The 20,270-nt window shown below is 44.9% G+C and overlaps 1 protein-coding gene across 1 annotated transcript; it reads right to left on the reverse strand.

Moving 5' to 3' along the window:
* Window positions 1-10,612: 10,612 nt before the first annotated feature.
* On the reverse strand, window positions 10,613-19,679 carry LOC100844023 (AUGMIN subunit 6). Its single transcript, XM_003578684.4, has 13 exons — window positions 19,316-19,679; window positions 19,159-19,215; window positions 18,978-19,072; window positions 17,989-18,139; window positions 16,782-16,907; window positions 16,534-16,693; window positions 15,364-15,424; window positions 15,007-15,271; window positions 13,423-13,548; window positions 13,116-13,271; window positions 12,138-12,381; window positions 11,572-12,009; window positions 10,613-11,374 (listed from the first exon to the last, which is right to left on the reverse strand). Exons 1-13 carry the CDS (start codon window positions 19,529-19,531, stop codon window positions 11,334-11,336), a joined length of 2,136 nt encoding a protein of 711 aa, XP_003578732.1. The 5' UTR covers window positions 19,532-19,679; the 3' UTR covers window positions 10,613-11,333.
* Window positions 19,680-20,270: the final 591 nt, after the last annotated feature.

A 20,270-nucleotide genomic window follows, 5' to 3' on the forward strand; every position in this document is an offset into this window, starting at 1 on the left:
TAAATTCTGATGCATTTGTGCCTCATTGGTGGTTCACTGGTGGCTTTTTTTTGTCACACACATGTGCATCGATAAGATTGATTTAAACATTTCTATGTTTGACAGCTAAAAATTGTTGTTTAGTGCTCCCTCCGTCCCTTTTTATGAGTCACGTACGCGTCCCAAGAACACAAAAAATTAACTAGCAAAATATATAAATTATATTTATGAAAAATATATCATTAGATTCGTAGTCAAATGAGTATAATTTAAATTTTGGTAGTTAAATTGAGAATCTTAAGACGCGTGCGTGCCTCATAAAAAAGGATGAAAAGTAGTAAAAAATTGATTGTTGGACTTATCATGAACTTTGACGACAACAAATTTTCATGAAAATTAACTATACATCATTTGTAACTTTTACTTACAAAACATTGCTTGATTTCTATTCTCTCTTCTGTGTGAATACCGCGCATACAGTATTTTAACGTTGATGCGAGGCCATCCTCGCAGATGGGGCATGTTCTGGTCAGCCTCACGGATGGGTCTATGTTAGACCCAGCTAGTCTCACGATTTATTCCACAAAAAAATATGGTAGAAAACAGCGGTTTGGATCAAAGAATCGGGGAATGGGAAAAACTGGAAGAACAGTAAAAGTTCTCAATTGATGCCTTCTGGTCTTCCACCAAGCGAGCAAGCCTTCAGCGATTTGGCGCAGAGGGACTGGTCGTAGAGGGACGGGTCATGCTGGATTTGGCTTCGGCGTCGTCGTGGCATGCCTTTGACCTTTAAGCCCAAGTCTCTGCGGCAGCACAGTGATGACGGACAACTCTGAGCCACCAGGAAAACGCTCGTGGCCTGGGGTCCTCCTGAAAGACGCAACAGTCTACCAGCGTATCATTTTCGGTTTTCCAATGCTTTCTATTCCAAAACAAAGGCATCCATGTTATCTATCGATATCCAATTTAACCATATCGAATATACTCAGTTGGCTTTGTGGTCACATCAGATCAGTATATATAGCACATGAGCGAAATGTGACAACTAGCTAGGTAAGGATGGATAAGTATATTAATGCACCAGTACTCATCTTTCTACATATAGTACATTATGAATTGGTAGCTCAAAGAAACAAATGCTATTACGTGGGACAGCCGTAACATTTACGTGGCCGTTCATATACGCGGAGGTGGATATAACTATATATAAGTAGCACTAAGTACTAACTGATCAAGCCGGACGGACCTTGTAGAAAGTTGCTTAGAAAACAAGTTTATGCCTCACAATTTTTGCAAACCTGTCTGGAAAGCCAAGGCTAAAAACAAGTGCAAATTCTTCGCCTGGCTTCTTGTGCAGAACAAGATCCTCACCGCCGACAATCTCGCCGTCAGGGGCTGGCCGCACACTCCTGAATGTTCCCTTTGCACTGATCCTCATGAGACCGGGACACACTTTTTCCTTCGATGCCCCTTTGCCCGTCAGGTGTGGGATAAAATCCTTGACCACTACAACTTCAACATCCTTCAGCGGGTCAAGCCTTCTGACTACAAGGACTCTTGTGCCTGATGGATTTAAGCCTCCAAGACGATTGACAAAGAAAGAAGACAATATTTCAATGGGGTGGTCATTTACATCATGTGGAATATTTGGAAGGAGCGCAACCGCCGTATCTTCCAGACCGTGGCAGCTCCTGCTTTTGTTGTCACGTCGCTTGCCCGTGACGCAATTGATACCATAGGCTTGCTTTTCATTGTGTGACCGTGCTGTGAGGTTTCTTGTGGTTTTTCGGTTTTTTCTGTCCGTCCTACCGGCCAGCTGCGTTTGGTCTGTTGGGATAGTCTTTCTCTGTTTCGTCTTTGGCTTTTTTTCTTCTTTCAACCTCGGTCACATGTACATATACTTGGTTTTCCCTTTCTAATATTGCATGGCAGAGCTCCTGCCCTTCACGGCAAAAATTTTTTTTGCAAACCTGGGGGTCAAATTAATTCTGATGGTACACGGATCATGTACCGAACCAAGCTTGGTTCCTGCACTGTTTGACATTGCTCTACTAGAGTTCATTTGTCATTTCGTATATGGGAACTCGGAAAGTACCGCTCAAAAGGGTGTGTTCCTCAAAAAGAGCCTATCGGCCTGTCATGTGCAATTGAAGATTTTTCGAGCATGACTAATCATGCCGCTGGTGCTTGTGCTATATAACTAATAGAGAGACATAGCTTGTGCTATATTATAATGTAAAAAAGAAGACAAAGCTTTGTAACATCTGATAAGCTAGTACTAGGACATGCGAAAAATGCTATTTTCAGATTGGTCACATTCGATCGTTCCGCGGGCATCTCCCCTGTTGGTCCAGATCTTATGGGATTGGGAGCAGGAGACCTGCAAACTGTTGAACTCCAATGAATATTTAAGCTTGACCAAGCAGGCAATGATGCGGATCCATAAGACTAACTCACAAACAGCTTGTTCCTTTCTCCACGCCGTTACTGCACTCGTCTAGTCTAATTGACCCACTAAGAGAGCATAAGAAGATATCAAGATCTTCTTGTTGTCGTGATGCTTCTCATTCCTAATTCTGACCAAGGCATCTCGTTGTATTGGTGGTTCATCATAAGACTTGCAAGGAGACCTTTTCAATATATATGGTAAAATCTACGGTACCCATCGCTCCACTGGACTAGATGGAGTATTAGGGCAGGGCACTGTCGTCTTTTCATATTTTATTAAAACTAACACAAAATGCCAGATCTCTCCGGCTCTTCTTCCCTATCGCATTGCTGCTGATCCCGATTGCGTTGCTCGTCCCCGGCGACGCTGCCGCCCTCCGTGCCGCACGCCGGCTCGGTGCCGCGGCCCTCGGAGCAGACGCCGGCGACCTCCTCCAGCGCGCCGCCGCGGCTATCCTCCAGCACCTGCCGCCGCCCGAAGCGCAGATCGCCCGCTGCCGCGGCCCTCGGAGCAGACGCCGACGACCTCCTCCAGCGCGCCGCCGCGGCCATCCTCCAGCACTAGCTGCCGCCCGAAGCGCAGATCGCTGTCGCGGCCTGCCTCCAGCGTGCCGCGGCCCTCGGAGCAGACGCCGGCTACCTCCTCCAGCGCGCCGCCGCGGGCTCCTCCAGCACCTGCCGCCGCCCGAAGCGCAGATCGCTGCCGCTGCCGCGGCCCGCCTCCAGCGCGCCGGCGGCGTCCTCCTCCGATGCTACCGTGGGCTCTTCGCGCGCCTCGCCGTCGCAGCGGCCCCCGCCGGTCTCCAGCGCTCCGCACAGCTCGCCGTCGCAGCCCTCGCAGCGGCGGCCGCCGCCCTCCGTGCGGCCTGTTCTTAGATTACGCCTGCCCTTCTTAATACTCCATCCTGATACTCCATCCACCTAAATTGAAATATTAAGGAGTAACAGTCAATTTGAGCCATTAGATTAAGAAAATGGACGGCTCATATTAATTTTGGGGTACCGGATAAGAGCTAATTTTACTACTCCCTCCGGCCGAAATTAATTGTCAAAATATTACATGTATTTAGACGGTTTCTAAACATAGATACATTAATATTTGGACAAACGTGAGACAAGTAATATGGATCGGAGTGAGCAATAGATCTAAATGACCAGGCAGGTTCGCTTTATATATACAACTTTTCGTGGATGGAGGAACATCCCCCTTCAAAGGTCGTAGGGATTGGGCCTTGCGAAAAATGCTATTTTCCAGATTCGCACGTCTGATCTCACCGCACCGCGCGCGGTCGGGCATCTCCCCTGTTACTCCAGGTCTTGTGGTCTTAAGAACATGATGGGTAACATGCTAAATCTAGAACTCCAATCGAGTTGTAACTTGTAAGCTTGACCGAGCAGGACGTGATGCGGATCTATACAATTTACTCGCCAACAGCTTGTTCCTTCCTCCCTGCTGTTACTGCAGTCGGCTACTCTGACTGGGATATACATCACGAGCACATACTAAGAAACAAAGATCCTGTTGTTTTCTCGAACACGCCGAGCGACGTGTCATTTTCATTGAGAAGAAAGCACAAGAAGCGCAAGTACAGTGAGGCAACAAAATGGGTCCCAACGGATCCCCAAAGCAAAGAAAAGAGAAGAAAGAAAACAAAGTCCAAAGGCCACTATACAGGGGTAGAAATCAGCACAGAGTCCGGGGAACGCACGTGTAGGGGGGGGGGGGGCGATCAAGTGCCCGTGCACCGGCAGCACGCCACAAGTCCACCTCGACAAGGATATCCTCGGCAAGCCGAGCCCCTACCGGACTAACGCCCTCAAAGATGCACGCCTTCCGCAGCTTCCAAATGCGCCAAAGGGAGAGGTTGATTAGCGACCGCACCGCCTCACTACGCCAGAAGGGGTTACTGGCGCGAGCTCCAATGGCGGTACAGATGGTCCAAAAAATTCACCACCACTGGACATCGTTGGAGAAATCCAAAACGAATACCAGTGGCGGTGAGCAACCACCGCCACTGCTAGTGGAGCACCGGTGGTGGTGAAAGCACTCGCACGACCAGCACCGCCACCGGTGCTTTAGCACCCGTGGCGGTGGTCATTCACCGCCACTGGAGCTCCTTAGTAGTCACCGGCGCACGAGCACTAGTGGCGGTTAAAGTGGTCAAAAAAACAAACCGCCACTGGTAAGTCGTTGGAAGAATCTGAAACGAGTACCAGTGGCGGTTAGCTTCCACCGCGCTGTTAGTGGAGCACTAGTGGCGGTTAATGCAGCTTTCACCGCCACTAGTGCTCCTAGTACCAGTGGCCGCATCAGTTACCCGCCACTAGTGCTCATCAGAGATTCCCATCCCGTTTACAGTGGCAGGCAGATTTTTTGAACCGCCACTGATAAGTTATCCATAAGCAAAGTTACTGTGGCCTTATCTTCCTCAGCTCGCGCGTCTCTGGACCAGCTGCGGCTCCTGAACACATAGGCGACGGCGAAGCTCTGCCAAAATTCCATGGCGCCGGCGGCCGGAAGGTTGCTCCCTTTCCCTCTCCTCCTTCCTCCTCTCCCTCTCCTTTCCTCTAGCTCCTTCCTCTCTTCTCTTCTTCCTCGATGTGGCTGAAATGGCGCCGGCGGCCGGGAGAGCTCGATCTCTCTCCAGGAGCTGTCCTGGCCGGCCCCCTTGCTTGGGAGGTCCCCCACTCTTCCCCTAGCCGCAAGGGACGGTCTTCTGTGGATACTACTGCCCGTACATCATCCGTAATTGGTTCACCTATTTCAAGCCGAAGACGAAGACGATCTACCAGTAGATGGCGGATTACTTCAAGACAGAATCAGAATATGGACACAACTCAGCTGTTCTTGTGTTCGATATTCAGAGGGAGCTAGCCACCATTCTCAACAAAGAGGTCTTAAAGGAAAACGGTGATTTTTATGCAGGCGGGGTAGTGCCGATGTATTGAAACTTTGATGTACAATGTTAAATATTGAATATCTATCATGGATGTAATAAGTTTTCGTCTTATTTTTGTAATAAGTTTTGTGAACGGATGCTGTTATCTTCATGGATGCGTGATTTTCTCATATCTATTGCTGTTATCTATTGCTGTGCTGTGATATATTGCTGTTACAGGAATGTTTTAATATAAAAAAATATTTTTTAAAAACCGGAAAGAACAGTGGCGATTCATGTTCACCGCCACTGGTAGAGTATAGTGGCGGTTGCGTCCCACCGCCACCGGTGCAGTACCAGTGGCGGTGACAGAGAACCGCCACTGGTATACCACCAGTGGCGGTGGGTAAGCACCGCCACTGTAATGTACCAGTGGCGGTGCTTCCCACGACCACCGGTGCACTTTCCGAGCTCTCCTACGGATTACCAGCGGAGGTTGTGCAAACCGCCACGGGTGCTGGCTAGCACCGGTGGCGGGTATCATCACCGCCACCGGTGCTCATTAGCACCCGTGGCACAGGCTTAGTGACGGTCCGGGTTACCGCCACCGGTGTGTAATCCGGACCACCGCTGCTAACCTTTTCCGGAGCAGTGCCTTTGCTCTTCCTCGGAGCCTTCGGGCTCCAGCTGCAAGCCAGTTCGTGAGACTCTCGGAGGCACGCGGCAGACAGCAAAGGACCCCTGCCTTGGAAAGGACCGTGTGAAGGACTGACTTGGAGAAAGGGCAATGCAGGAGGAGATGGGCCATGGTCTCCGGCGCTTGATCGCACAACGAACAAAGCGCATTGAAAGGGAGATTGCGGCGTTGCAGGCGATCCGCCGTCCAGCATCGGTTGGCACAAGCGAGCCAAACTCAGACCCGACACTTCAAGGGGGGCCAACACCGCCAAATCTGGCACCAAGTCGGAGAGGCCGGCCAGCCCTCGAAGAAGCGGAGGAAAGCCGACTTCGCGGAATAAACTCCCGATCTTGACCAAGTCCAGCGGAGCACATCCTCCTGGCCAGGAGTGAGGGTCACATTGGCCAGGGAGTCGACAAGGTGAAGGAACTCGGCCAGCCCTTGGGCATTCAGGGGTCCGGAGATGTCCTGAATCCAAGAGCTAGCCAGGAGGCCCTCCGCAACGGTGCGTCGGCGGGAGATCCGACACGAGACGACAGAGAACACGACCGGGGCAATGGACACAATCGACCTGCCATTGATCCAACGATCCGACCAAAAGAGCGTAGAACGACCATCGACAATCTCGGAAATGCAAGCCTCACGGAAGAGAGTGAGGACCTGCGGGCTAAACCGGATGCGAAACGACGCCCAAGGTTTAGAGACCTCAGTGCGTTGGAACCACGGCCACCGGAGCTGGAGGGCCGTGCTCACCAAGTTGGCATTATGAACACCCAGGCCACCAAGGCGGATCGGCAAGCAGACCTTGGCCCAAGCCACGGCACAATGCCCCGGTGAGTGTCCGTACGACCCTTCCAGAAAATCTCCGCTGTTTCTCATTAATGGCCTCGCCAAACCACTTGGGTGTGTCGATAGCGAGTAGCGTGTGTACTGGGATGGCCGAAAGGACCGACTTGACAAGGACAAGCCCCCTTAGACAACATCCCAGCACGCCAACCGGCCAGCTTGTGATCCATCTTGTCAAGGATGGGTTGGAGGTCCTGTCGACGGAGCCTGGAGATGGAGAGGGGCGCTCCAAGGTAGGAGATGGGAAAGTCCTGGATGGGGCAGGCGAGGTAGTGCGAGACGACCTGAAGATCGTCAGGGCCACAGCAGATGGGACTAGCCAAGCTCTTTAGGATGTTAGTCCGAAGGCCGGACGCATCCCCGAAGAGCTCGAGAAGGTCAAGCAGGATAGCACAATCGTCTACCAAAGATCCTGTTGTTGTCCTGATGCTTCTCATCCCCAGTTCTGAGCAACGCATGGCATTGTATTGGCGGTTCATCACAAGACTTGCAAGTATGTCCTTTTCAATACGTTAGTACTTCACTAGATAGTGTGCGATTCGGTACTATATATACGGAGTACTACATATGGGTTACTATGAATCTACCATGTGTACAGTGGATTATGGATCTTGCATTCTTGCTACACCAAATCCCCTCGACCTGTGGCATGTAGCTGAATGAGAAGATCCCAATGTGATAAGGGGGGAATGTGGAAGACCGAGAGAGTATTCCAGGGGAATGTGGAAGACTGCCTGTGGCCGGCATATATGGAGAACACCGTATACTCAGAGGTAAGAAGAAATACGTGTGAGTTTAGTTCTCACCTTTTAAAGCTAAAGAAGTATATATGGATTGCTAGAAAAAAAGATAAATTGCATGTTAGAAGATTAGCACATTCAATACACATGAAAAAGTATGATTTAAGTTGGTGTTCGTCGGATGGAAAATTGAGGCATGTGAGCACAGTCAAACTTAAATTTGCCGTTTTCATATGCACAATTTAATTTTCTTGTTGGGACCTTATATCATTGATATGTTAATGCTACTACCAACCATTTCAGACACCGCTCGAGGTTATACCCTATAAACTAGGGAAAAAGCACAGCGAAGAATATGCAAAAGTTTTTTAGTCACAATGGCATCAAACAAACATACTTTGAATAATTTATACTCCCGAATTGTTAATTTTAAGGTGACCAAAAAACTGTTATAAAATTCTATGTGGGCCAATTTGCACCTTGCGAAAGCTAGAGTTGCATAAAACATTAGGTGAAATTACAAAAAGCACAGGCCAGCGCGTCACATAATAAAGGTTTTTGTACAAAGTGACGCATTCTACCGATTTAGTTTTTTCATGGCATATTTTTACGTAAATTTTGTGATTGCCAGTTCGACAGCTACCAAGGCTCCATTGTCAAACCAGATTTAGGAATAAACCAAAATTTAGCATTTTTCATCGCTGATGGCTACATTCTCCAATATTCTATTTAAATCAAAAGGAGAACTGATGAATGAGAACACATACTATAAGATTTTCATTAAATGTACTAGGACTCGGCCAGAACCATCGATGTGAAGACATGAGACGTTCTTGCAATCTATGGGTCTGGCTTCAAGCGAGAAGAGCGTCTCGATCGTTTCTGGCCAGCCTTCCCTTGAAACCATGTTCGAGCTTACCATGCTTATACGGATCCAGCCCGCTGCCACCGTGAAGGTCCAGAAGGCATGCCAGTCAATCCACCCTAGCTGGCTCGAGAACTAGAGACTCACCAGGCTTAACCAAACAGGACGTGGAAATGACATAAGCCAGCAGGTACTCGCCGACAGCAAGTTCTTTTCCCCATGTTGTTATTGCGGGTCTCACCCATTCCCACGCTATGAGAACGTGCAAATAGCTACTGATCTCGTTATGGTCCTGATGCTTCTCATTCCCAATTCCGACTAACCCGCATGTTGTATGTTGTGTGGTTGTCATAACATCGAGTTGTAAGTAGTAAGACTTCTCAATAGGACAGAAGGACTTTACTGGATCTAACTAACTGCATCGAACTGAAGGGGGGTAGTGTGTGATCTGGTGCTATATAGAGAGAGTGCAACAAGACCCCCTCGATCTCTTCCACATAAATGGCCCGAAACAGGAAGTGAGGTTTTAAATTAGCATGTTTCACATGATTGGACATGATTTAATTTGATTTCCGTCGGATGGAAAATTGAGGCATGTGGCACAGTGGCAGAGTCAAACGTAAATATGCCTTTTCATATGCACAATTGAATATTTTTTTGGTATTACTATCATACTATGGGTCTTGTTTCTAAGTCGACCGGTTTGCACATATGAAAGCTAGAGTTGCGCAAAAAGTCCTGTGAAATTACAAAAAGCACATTCCAGAGTGTCACATAATAGTACATGGTTTGCCTATATGCTTCAAAGGTACGGACACTACAAAACTCCGGCAAACGGATGAACCTCTATAAGCCCTAATAAAGTTATTTGTATAACGTGCCACACTTTACCGTTTAGTTTTTGCATGGAACATTTTACGTAGATTTTGTGATTGGAAGTTCGACTGCTTGAACCAGATTTAGGAATAAACCAATTTGGTATTTTTCATCCTTGAGGGCACCGTTCTCAAGTCTCCTTTTAAAATCAAAAGAAGAACTGAAGAATGAAAACAGATACGGAGTAGTATAAGATTTGCATTAAAAACAAAAAATGAGTGACGAGTTAGGACTCGCCGGCAGCAAGCAGAGATGAGCGTCTGGCTTCTGGTCTTCCACAGCCAGTTCTTGCAGGCTGCTGAAAGCGAGATGGGCGTCTGGCCAGCCTCACCTTGATTTACTTGATTCGAGATTAGCATGCTTACACGGATCCGGCCCGCTGTCTGTTTGCAGGTCTACGAAGCATGCCAGTCGATCTAACCCAGCTGAAGAACACGCTACGTGACTCCCCAGGCTTGACCAAACAAGATTTGGAAATGACATAAGCCAGATAGCAAGTTCTTTTCCCCATGTTGTTACTCTGTGGCTCATGCTTTTCCCCAGTTCTAAAACGTGCAAAGAGCTAAAGATCTCGTTGTGTTCCTGATGCTTCTCATTCCCAACTCCGACTAACCCCCGCATGTTGTATTCTGTGGTTCTAACTAACTGCATCAAAGTGAAGGGGGTAGTGTGTGATCAGGTGCTATGTATAGAAAGGGTATTACTATGGATATTGTGGCACATCCCTGGGTCTCTCGCATACAGTTGAATAGCACATGGTGCTATATAGAGAGAGGGGGCAGTTGAATACGTCTCCCGTCGCACGCTGCTCCTTCTCCTGTCATACACTGCAGCCACCGAACTCGTAGAGCGTCCACCATCAAGCATCGTCTCAGTGACCTCTAGACAGTCTTGAGTTGATCACTAGATGGTTACACCCAACTAATAGGGCTAAGCTGAAGGCCATGTTGCAACGCCAATGCTTTCAGTCATTTGGGCGTCCTGGACATATGATAGATTACTGTTCTTCGCTGCAATGCATGAATTTCCGATGTTTTGTCTCATATAGCCGCACCTCTAGTACCATCATGTCTCTCCCCTGTTTGGTAGTGATAGCACTTTTCTTTGTAACAAAGTGTCACATTTACCTGTTTAAAAAAAAATTACAGCACATTTTACTTAAATTATGAAGTTCGCGGTTAGGCTTTGTTATGAAGCCAGATTTAGGAACAAACCAAAATTTAACTCGGCACGACATGAAGTTAAAAGATCCAGAGCAGCACAGTAGCGTTATTGAAAAAAAAACATCATTAGAATGGCATTTGCATTTCAGTACCAGTTGGTGAAAATCATTAATATTGCATTTGCTATACCCAACGAAAAATGAATTCCTCACACAAACTCTAGCAATACATAACTTCTTCACATAAGAACTGTGGAGGGAAACACACTTTCCAGATTTCAAGGAGAACATATATACACTAGCCCTGCTTCTCGCAAGTGGAGCTCATCCCTTCTCTAGTCTTGTAGAGGAATTCCTTCAAGCAGAAAACATTCTCAGGAACCAGATGGCAGATGCTAATAACCTTATAGTATGCCATGCTGATTTGCTAATCCACAAATGAAATTATGGAGGGACTCCATTCCCAGCATAACAATTGGCACTGACATCAAAACGGGCACTTGAATAAGAGGATAAAATTACTACAACACAAATACAGATGATGTATACTAAATACACAAGCTCTGGCATTTTTTTACTGTGCACACTACAGTTGATACATTCCAGACATCTAAGCAGCTGTAGGCGCTATTCTTGCCTGGCCAAATAGAGTAGCACAACTTCTGAAGCAGAAGCATCCCTCTCTCACGAGCTGGTGGCAAACTGGCAACTGGCATGCAACTCAACCAGCCAAAGAATTCACCCCGAATGTGCCAGCAGGCAGTCGGACGGACATAAATCATAAGAACCTCTGGGGGGCGGTTAAGCACTGAAGCCTATTCGGGCAGTGGTTAAGTATTACATAGTGTACAAGTGATGCCTAATGTTCCATCAAAGCTGCATCAGTTTCTGATAATGGCGCTGCAAAGGAGAAACATATTGTTTAGTGAGAAACTTTGTGCTTGTGAGCTAGTAACTTGAAATAGAAAAGGATGCAGCGAAGTTTATCCCTGAATGTCTCTTTTGTAAATCAATGTACCCGACAAATACTGAGGACTAATCATTGATGACAAAAAAGCATACAAAGTTGCACATTAGTTCATTCTAAAAAGACTTACCAAGCAAGTCCTCATATGTGTCATGGAACAAGGAGGACTCCAACAGAAGTGGCGGGGAGAATACTTGATCAAGAGCATCATCCGTCATAAATGATTGACCACTGACCGAATCAAAAAAGTTTGAGACACTGCTAGGATCGTCATGGCCATTTAGTTTACTTGACAGAGCTGGAATAGTGTGTATTGGGCTTTCAGAATTGAAGTAAACATCGCTTGTGCTCCTGGGTAACTTCGGTGATGGACCTATTTTTTGTTTTCTTCGATTTGCCACAGGACCCACATCCTTCCTTGAAGCAACTGTTGATAGGGGAATGAAAAAGTGCTCTGAACCATCATCACTGCTCTTGTCCTGTGGACTCTCTGTGTTGTTCAAGGGCTTTGATAAAGCAGCTTCACGAACAGAACGTCTGATGTCATGAGCAAAATAACCATCATTTTCTGCAAAGAAAATACAGAGCAGCAAATAATTAAATGAAACACCAGTCATCAATATCAGATTGTTATCAGCAAAATAACAAAGAAAGCAAAGTAGAACAAGCTGAACAAATGTAACAAGACATGAATACCATTCATAGAACCATTTGCTTGATCTTTGGTTGACGGGAGGACAAGTGTTTTCTCTTCGGGCATAATTTCTTGGCTAGGTTGCCGTGCTAGCGCATTCCGTCTTTGTGTCTGCGTTGCCTTTCCAGAAGAACTTGGAGTCAGACTAAATAAAGGAGGTAGCTTTAGAGAAGGACTGCTCCCAGCCTTGTCTATGTGTGTAGAAGAGAGCTTAGAAGTCATCTCTGAAAGTTCACTGCTGCTTTCCTGCATAAAAGTAAGTAGTTAGAAAGCATGACAATAATAATAGGTAGACAAAGACGTGAAAAACATTTTGCGCACTGAGGCTCTAAACACAGAGATATAGGCTGCGTTTGGTATTCACGGTTGATGCTCATAATCCTATTCGTTCTACTGCTTTTGCCTATTTTTGTGTTTGACCAACCAACTTTTTCCTGCTTTCGTGTGTATTGTTTCACAGCAGAGTATGTAACAAGTTCGGCAAACTGAGCCTTAGTAATGTATTAATGTTATAGAAAAAAGGTGCAGTGTGGTGACTATGTATGAGAAAACAATGGCCCATTTGGTTAATGCTCCTATGTTAGAATAAGTCCTCACTCGTCGAGGGGATTGGGGTCATGGTGATGGTCATGTAACCATGTAATACTGTCAGCACTTCTACCCTTCATGGCATAGTCAACGCTATTGCTAGCAAAGAGTTTAACCCGTTGCAACAACCAAATGCAAATCTCTTTGATCCTAGGATTCAATGGCAACCATCCAAACCCATCCTTCGACAATCATATTATGCCTGGCAGGAGGTGTTTGTCCAACCAAACAATCCCCACAATGTGAAAGAAAACTAAATATTCTGGCATGAACACAAGGAATGAAGATAGTACGAAGAAAAACATACAACCAGAATGGCACATGTGTCTTTTTTCGTATTGAACAAGTTAGACAGGAAACAAGAGTAAATCATCAGACAGCAAATTTCTTACTTCTGGTCTTCCAAGCCCTGTATTTTGGACAGACAGCAACTGTCTGGAGTTTGTTTGATCCATTGGATTACTAGGCACGCTATTTACTTCCTCTGAAAGTTCTGTTATTGACTGCTGCATTGCTGGAATAGCTTCCTTGAGTTGATTAATTAGGCCCTAGATAAGGAAATAATGGCAAAAGATTACACAATTAGTTAAATGACACACAAAATCATGATCAGTAATCTGTAAACCAGGTGTTTCTTGGCAAGCCACTGTTCATATCAATAGAGAAATCAACATGGCTTCTCAAGGAAGTTGTCGTTACCTGTATACTGACTAAATGCTGGCGATGTTCAGCCAATGTTGCAGTTAATGAGTCAGCATGGGTACTAGTTTCACCATCAGATGCACTGCGCAGCAATTCTGGCCCCTCCCCGTCATTTGCTTTGGCCTATCAAATTAGAAAATTGTTGCAAGTCAGTTAACCGAATACAGTGATTCAGAACTTCTTATGCAACTATACTTAAGGATGCCATCATACCAGTATGCAATACCGATGCATAGCCAATGTGCCACGAACACGGAAATACGCATTGGTGGTGTGTCAGGTAATTTTTATCATTGTTAAGAAACGGTAAAAAATATACTGGTACTTCAGTGTGTGGTGACAGCCTTGCCCAGACCAAATAACAAATGGGGATCAGACAGCCCAATTTATTAATATTGTCTAGTCCATGGAACATTTGGTTCTACGTATATTTTCATATGGTCTATTGAACATATAATGGTATATTTTATATGTTGTGCCTGACCAAAACCAAATATCAACAATTTTGGGAAATGTTTTGCAAGTATATCAGCATCGTGTAATCGTGCTCAAACTGACCAGAACAAACTAAAGAAATTATTGTTTAAGAATGCAAAGAAAAAGTGAGGCTAGATTTCAGTATTTCACTGACCAATATGAAATTGAATGCTACATAGTGTTTTGCAGAAGTAACAGATCTTCAAGCATAAAAAATAGCAACATTACATGAGATCTCAATACTAAATTTTGATTACCAAAGAATGGTGTTATTGGGGAGGCCCGCATATAAAATGGACATAAGAGAGGCCAGCATATAGCGATGAATTTCGCAGTTATTTGCTAGCACTAGCATTGTTCATTCTATGGTACTTTGGTAGCTCTGGAGGCTCCGGGCCTTTCATAATTTGCAGGTTGTGCCATAGATGATATTGTTTGTCTATACTACTCAAAAGTCATGAGTGTCTTATATTCCACAGCTTATTATTGTGCAACAATCCTATAATCCTGTAAGATTTCGTAGCAGATACAATGGTAGGTTAAACTTTCTTCAGTAGTTTTGAGCAAATTTCCAGTCAAATATATTCCAGTGTCGAACAGATTTAGAAAAGAACAAAACATTTCAGCTAATTTGTGTGCAATGGGTTCAAATTACAAAGCCATGTTAACTCATAATGATAACAACAAACATGTTGTAGGTGCCAATCTTTTTTTTACCAAGGTCATCGGGAGAATTTACAACCCTTGTTACCCAACCAACAAATTCATCTAGCATTTGTACATTGGAGATCAAAATTACACAGGAAGAGCATGAGCTTAGGATATCGCTTTGGAACTGGATTACTGGTTGATGGAAAAACATAGCAGCATGGTGTGGCAAAGCGCCTGTCTAATATATATCATGTGTTATACCTTGTGCTGACTGCTGAGTGATGTTTTCTCACAACTCACAGTGCGTGACGCTAAATGCTTCCACAAGAGCAATGTATGGAAATTTACATTAATATTAATATTTAAGAAAAGTACAACGTTGCAGAATGCAAGCTTCAGTAGACTGATAGTTTGATCATGCTCCAAGACAAAATCATAAGACAAATAGCTTACCAAATGAAGAGACTGTTTATGAATACGCTGCAAAGCGTGAGTCCAACGTCGAAGAATTTCAGCTACGTCAACAGTTTGTTGGGCACGCCCATTCCTATCATCTAGTCTTGAAAGGGCTTCTTCCTTTCCCTGGAATAGAGATATCTGCTCCTGTTTGTCCAAAATTGGAGACGTTTCACCAGCTCGACCTGATAGTAATTCAGAATGTGGGATACTTGAACTCGTATCCATTGCTGCTAGCAACTGTGATCCAGATATCCGGTACCTAAAATAGTTCATTTTGTTGAACAAAGTGAAATACTGACAACATAAGATATTTGGACTAAACTGCAAAGGTTAATCGAAAGTGGAACACACCTATGCTCACGATGTGCTATAAGATCTTCAATTGGCCCAGAAGCTAAAACCTCATGCTGGCCTGCAAGAATACCACCATTACTGTGTACAAGAAGTATCACTATAACCTCAAACATTCTATCAGAGAAATATCCTTATTTGAAGAAGACATAATATGAAAGCTGTGTAACAAAGCACAAAATAAGAACCTGTTCTTTCAGGTTTCAACAAGAAGCATGTTGCCTAAAGTCAAAATGTAACTAGCCTCTGAGGAACGCCTTGTTATTTGGCATTTTTGCTTATCACAAACCCAGTCTTGCAGCACCTAAATTTCTCTTTCCATACAAAGAAACTGGGGTCTAGCATATTTCGGATAGCTTCTAGAATAAGAAAATTTTCATTAGAAGAAGGCTTGCAGGATCAGTATACCAACTTCCTTTCAGAGCATACTTAACAGGAAAAATTCTACTTGACTCCCTTAAGTTTGGCGTCGTGACAACATAACCACCAGAACTTTCAAATCAGGCAACCAGTCCACCTAAAGTATTTTAAACCGCTTATTTTCTTCATCACCACAAACTCACTTCCCTTTCCTTCCAGCCGAGCTCAAATAGGGCAGTAATGGCATTCCACCCATGCTCTGTTTCTGAAGGAAGGAGGAAGGGGGGCGAAGGAAACCAACCTTAAGGGGGTCAAGTAGGTATTGGTATGGTGTCGGTGGATTTTAATTCCTAAAACACTGATAATCAACCCATAAACCGATGCTAACTCGATACATCATGCCTTTACATAACTCAAATTGAAGCCCAATAACAACCCAATACAAACCCACATCCCATAAATCCCAGGACAAATCCTCTCTCTTCTCTGCTCTCTCAATGACGCCGCCACCCCCCTCCAGCTCTACACCCGCTGTTGTCTCAACACTGAAACCCAAATGAATGCGGCCCTCTACTACTGTCGCTGCCTCACCATCTCTGGGCACCTCCTCCCTCCCTCCCACCCTCCGTACCTACGCCGATATGTTGACCTGCCCCTAATAACAGAGCTTACAAGATACACTAATCTACTACAAAAATAGCCCTATACTTTATGAATATGCCTGACATGAATATTTAAACGCGTGTGATCTGGATATTTAGAGCATGCTGGAAACACATATTCTGGTAATGATACTTCATGGTTCTGTACCTTTGCGAGCCAATATAGATTCCCACAAACGTGTTGCCTTAGATACCAAATGAGAATTCTGCCCAGATGAGCTTGAGATACGTTCGTCCCACAGTTCCCCCTCCAGCTTCGCTTTGTTTCTCATATCTTGTAGTTTCTCTAACTCCTGTTGCAGATATGCCTGAAAGCTCCACACAAAAATAATAAGAAATGAAAACAGGATGCAACATATAACTATCTGAATGGATTGTGCAGAAGTTACAGCGTACCTCTTCAGCACATAGACTTCGGTATTCTGTTGTCATTTCATGGGCTAAATTTGACCAGGTTGTTTGCCTTTGAACAGCAATATTTGCATTTTTTAGAAATTTACGCCTCTCAAGAGCTATTCTTGCCTGTTAGGAATATCACATCAATGCACAGCAAAACCATCTAATATAGAGCTCATTATCAAACAACTAAATATGAACCAGCATATGAACTCGGAAAGAGAAATAAGCCCTTGGATAACACAAAGAATTTACTACAAGCCACAAGGATAAACAATGGCAGTCATGGAATTTGGATAAATTATGCTGTCAAGATTCAGTTTGTTGTCGCTTAGCTCTGGCGGGCTGTGTTTATGTTTTAAGCTGTTGCAGATAAGAATTCACAAAAAGTCTATTGCTCTTCTTCATATATCAAACCAAATGTAGATAAATCCGCTTGACTAATGGTTGTCCTATCACATTCCATCTTGCATGTTCCACAACAAAAAGATGGGTACATTTGTAAAGTGCTTAAAAAGAAGCAGGTAGCCAAACCTCAAATATCTAAAAGTAGTTCAACACAAAAGCGAACAGGATTACTCAATGCCAGCCCAGATCGGGGATGTAAAAATGGTCTGCATGTCCCTATCAGTATAGAAGAGTTATTATATAAGCCTATTGGATTTCTAGATTACATTGGAGTTGCATCTTGTGCAAGATCCAGAATACTCTGTTGTGTTTATGGTTCCTCTGTTGAACTATATATCTTCCCGTGTAAGGATATGTTCACTGAAGCCTTATCGCATGTTTTCGTGGAACCCCTTACCAAACAATACCAAATTATTTACAGATAAGGAAAATCATCAGGATAAACAAAGATGCCGGCTGGCTAAGAGATGACTACTGCATTGCTGAATTGAATTATTGTGAATTAAGCCATAACTGAGACTGAAGTAGTGAAGAATTGTCTGGTGTATCCTCATTACCGCCCATGTATCAATGTCCTAAAAATGCACCTCATTAGAGGTGCCCATATTCCTGAGCATTCATAAGTATACTAAACAAAATACTCGCCAGTGTTTAAAGTTTCATACTGATAAGAATTTCTACGACTTTATGTTTTCTTTACAAATGATGAGCATTTATTGAAAGTAATACTATGAGAGGGACACCATATGACAAAACATAAATCAACAGTGCAGAACAATCAAGAGCAAGCAATCCTTGCCTTGGTTACAGGAAGTAATGCAGCCGCGTGAAGATAAGAAACATCTGTGAGTGCTGCTGGCAATGGATTTGATGCTACATCAGCTGCAAATGTTCTCCTGTGGACTTCCCTCAAGGCATGTACAGAGAGTTGCCACAAAAGCTCAACAAATCTGCATCAGCATACGGAGTACAAACTATTACAAGGACAATGCTGAAAATGTGCTAAGTGATCTATTGCACTATGTTTTCTAAGAGTAAGAACTAAGTGGTTATATATTGTAGTTACACTTTCGATGTCTTAAAGACTAGCATGGAGAACTGGACATAGATGTGGCACATAAACAATACTTGCAAAGTTGAGTGATGTCATTAAAACTGATTAACACATGCTCCAAACCTACGAGGAAACAATATGGCATTATAGATGGGCACAGAGAGTTCAATGCAGTCAATATCATGTGCCTACGAGCTAAGTGAGGTGAGGTGAGGTGCAGCAAAACACCTGAAGCAGTTTCCAGCGAAATGCGTTAGGTATAAACATTCCTGCTTTTGGGTGTGCGTGGTGTCTCCCTAGCTTGTGCTTTATGTGACTTGTACATTAGGTGATTTATAGACCTAGCTCATTGAGCAGCAGTACATTTTTTATGCTTTGATGAATTATCATAATACTTTGATTTGCTACTGTAGGTGATTTCAGAAAGCATAGCAATAGAGAACTCATTTCTAGCACAGTAAGACTATAATTCCTCTCCCTTTTTTGGTTTCGAATATTGAGCACTAGCATTCACTATTTATCTTCAAATCAGCTGACATTGTTTGCAAGAAACCATGTACTCAGATAGAGGCAATCAAATTTGCATGCTTGCATCAAGTTTCAGCACGCCTTTTCAACTTAGGGATAAGGTTTCGATGAAATGCAATTAAGCTGCATTGCACTCTGCCACAAGCAGCACGACCGCACTAGCAGATTCCTAACCGACCCAAGCAAAGGCATCCATGTCTACTGACCTTGGCCCGCAGCAGGTGGCTAGTGACGAAACCCTGGAGTTGCTCCGTGGCAGCGCCCCCTGCTGCTCAAGCTCGCTGATGATCCCTTGTACGATCTAACCAACCAACGAAACCCAAAATCAATGCTGCTTCCGCCTGCACCCAATTATCATAAAAGCTAAGCAAATCTGCAAAATCTCACCTTGCGGAACTCCCTGGACTGGGCGGAATCGAAGATCGGCCACACCTTGTCGAAGTCCTGTGCAACGGAGAATCAAAAATCAGAAACCCCAAATGGGGGAAGAGAATGAAGAGCCGGGGTAAGGGTGAGGAAGGTTTGAGCGCGCTTGTGTGCGTGCCTTGGCGGACTGCGCGGGGCCGCGGAGGGAGGACAGGAGGAAGTAGAGGAGCTGCTCGCCGAGGCGGGGGTTGGAGTGGCGGAAGAGGCCGACGCGTGGGGAGGCGGCGCCGGCGGGGGAGCCGAGGACGGCGGGATCGAGGCCGAGGAGGAGGCAGTTGGTGTACATGGCGCCCTCCAGCTCGGCCTCCCGCTCCTTCTCCCGATCCGTCGACATGGCCGCCGCTGGTCGTTGCCGCCGGCTCTACTGGGCGGTGGTACGGTCGGGGCTAGGTTTAGGAGGAGCGGGAGGAGGCGAGCGCCATTGGAGTTGGGAGATCTCGCGAGGCCGGCCGGGGTGGAGGTGGGAGACAAACAAAAACAAAAACAAACAAAAAGAAAGCAGAGGCGAGCCGGCCCGGGTCGAGTCGAAATGGACAACTTTTTTTTTCTTGGCTTTTTGGGGGTGTGGTACAGTCACTCACTGCCCTTCAAAATTTCACTAGGGTCATCATGCCGGAGAAAGGTAACCTTAATTGCTGCATTGTTCAAAATTATCCAAAACATTTTCCTATTTGGACATGTAGCATGTAACATTCTTGTGGGAACCCTCCTTATGTCCTTCATGCAAGGTTTTGGACGGCCAAATTTGTGTGTTCGGTAAGAATATCATTTGTAAAATCCGAAATCCCCGTGAGTTTCGAAGGTCGATTGTTTGTCTTAAGTTATTCTTATAATTTGTGGTAGACAAGATGATTTTGTTTCTCTAAACAAAATACGGTGTAGATGATTTTGTTGGTCGTGATGATTGTTCATATTGACCACCCGGCTCTTTCGTTTTTCATATGTATAAAACCACAACATAGTAGAGCCGATGAGGTAGGAGCTTCGGTCTAGTTTTTTGGAAGTTGATCCAATTGCAGTCTAAAACGCAACAGTATTTTCTACACACGGTTTAAGCAACCATGTATAAGTCT

The sequence above is a fragment of the Brachypodium distachyon genome, chromosome 4 (genome assembly GCF_000005505.3).
Source record: "Brachypodium distachyon strain Bd21 chromosome 4, Brachypodium_distachyon_v3.0, whole genome shotgun sequence".
NCBI classification, from domain to species: Eukaryota; Viridiplantae; Streptophyta; class Magnoliopsida; order Poales; family Poaceae; genus Brachypodium; species Brachypodium distachyon.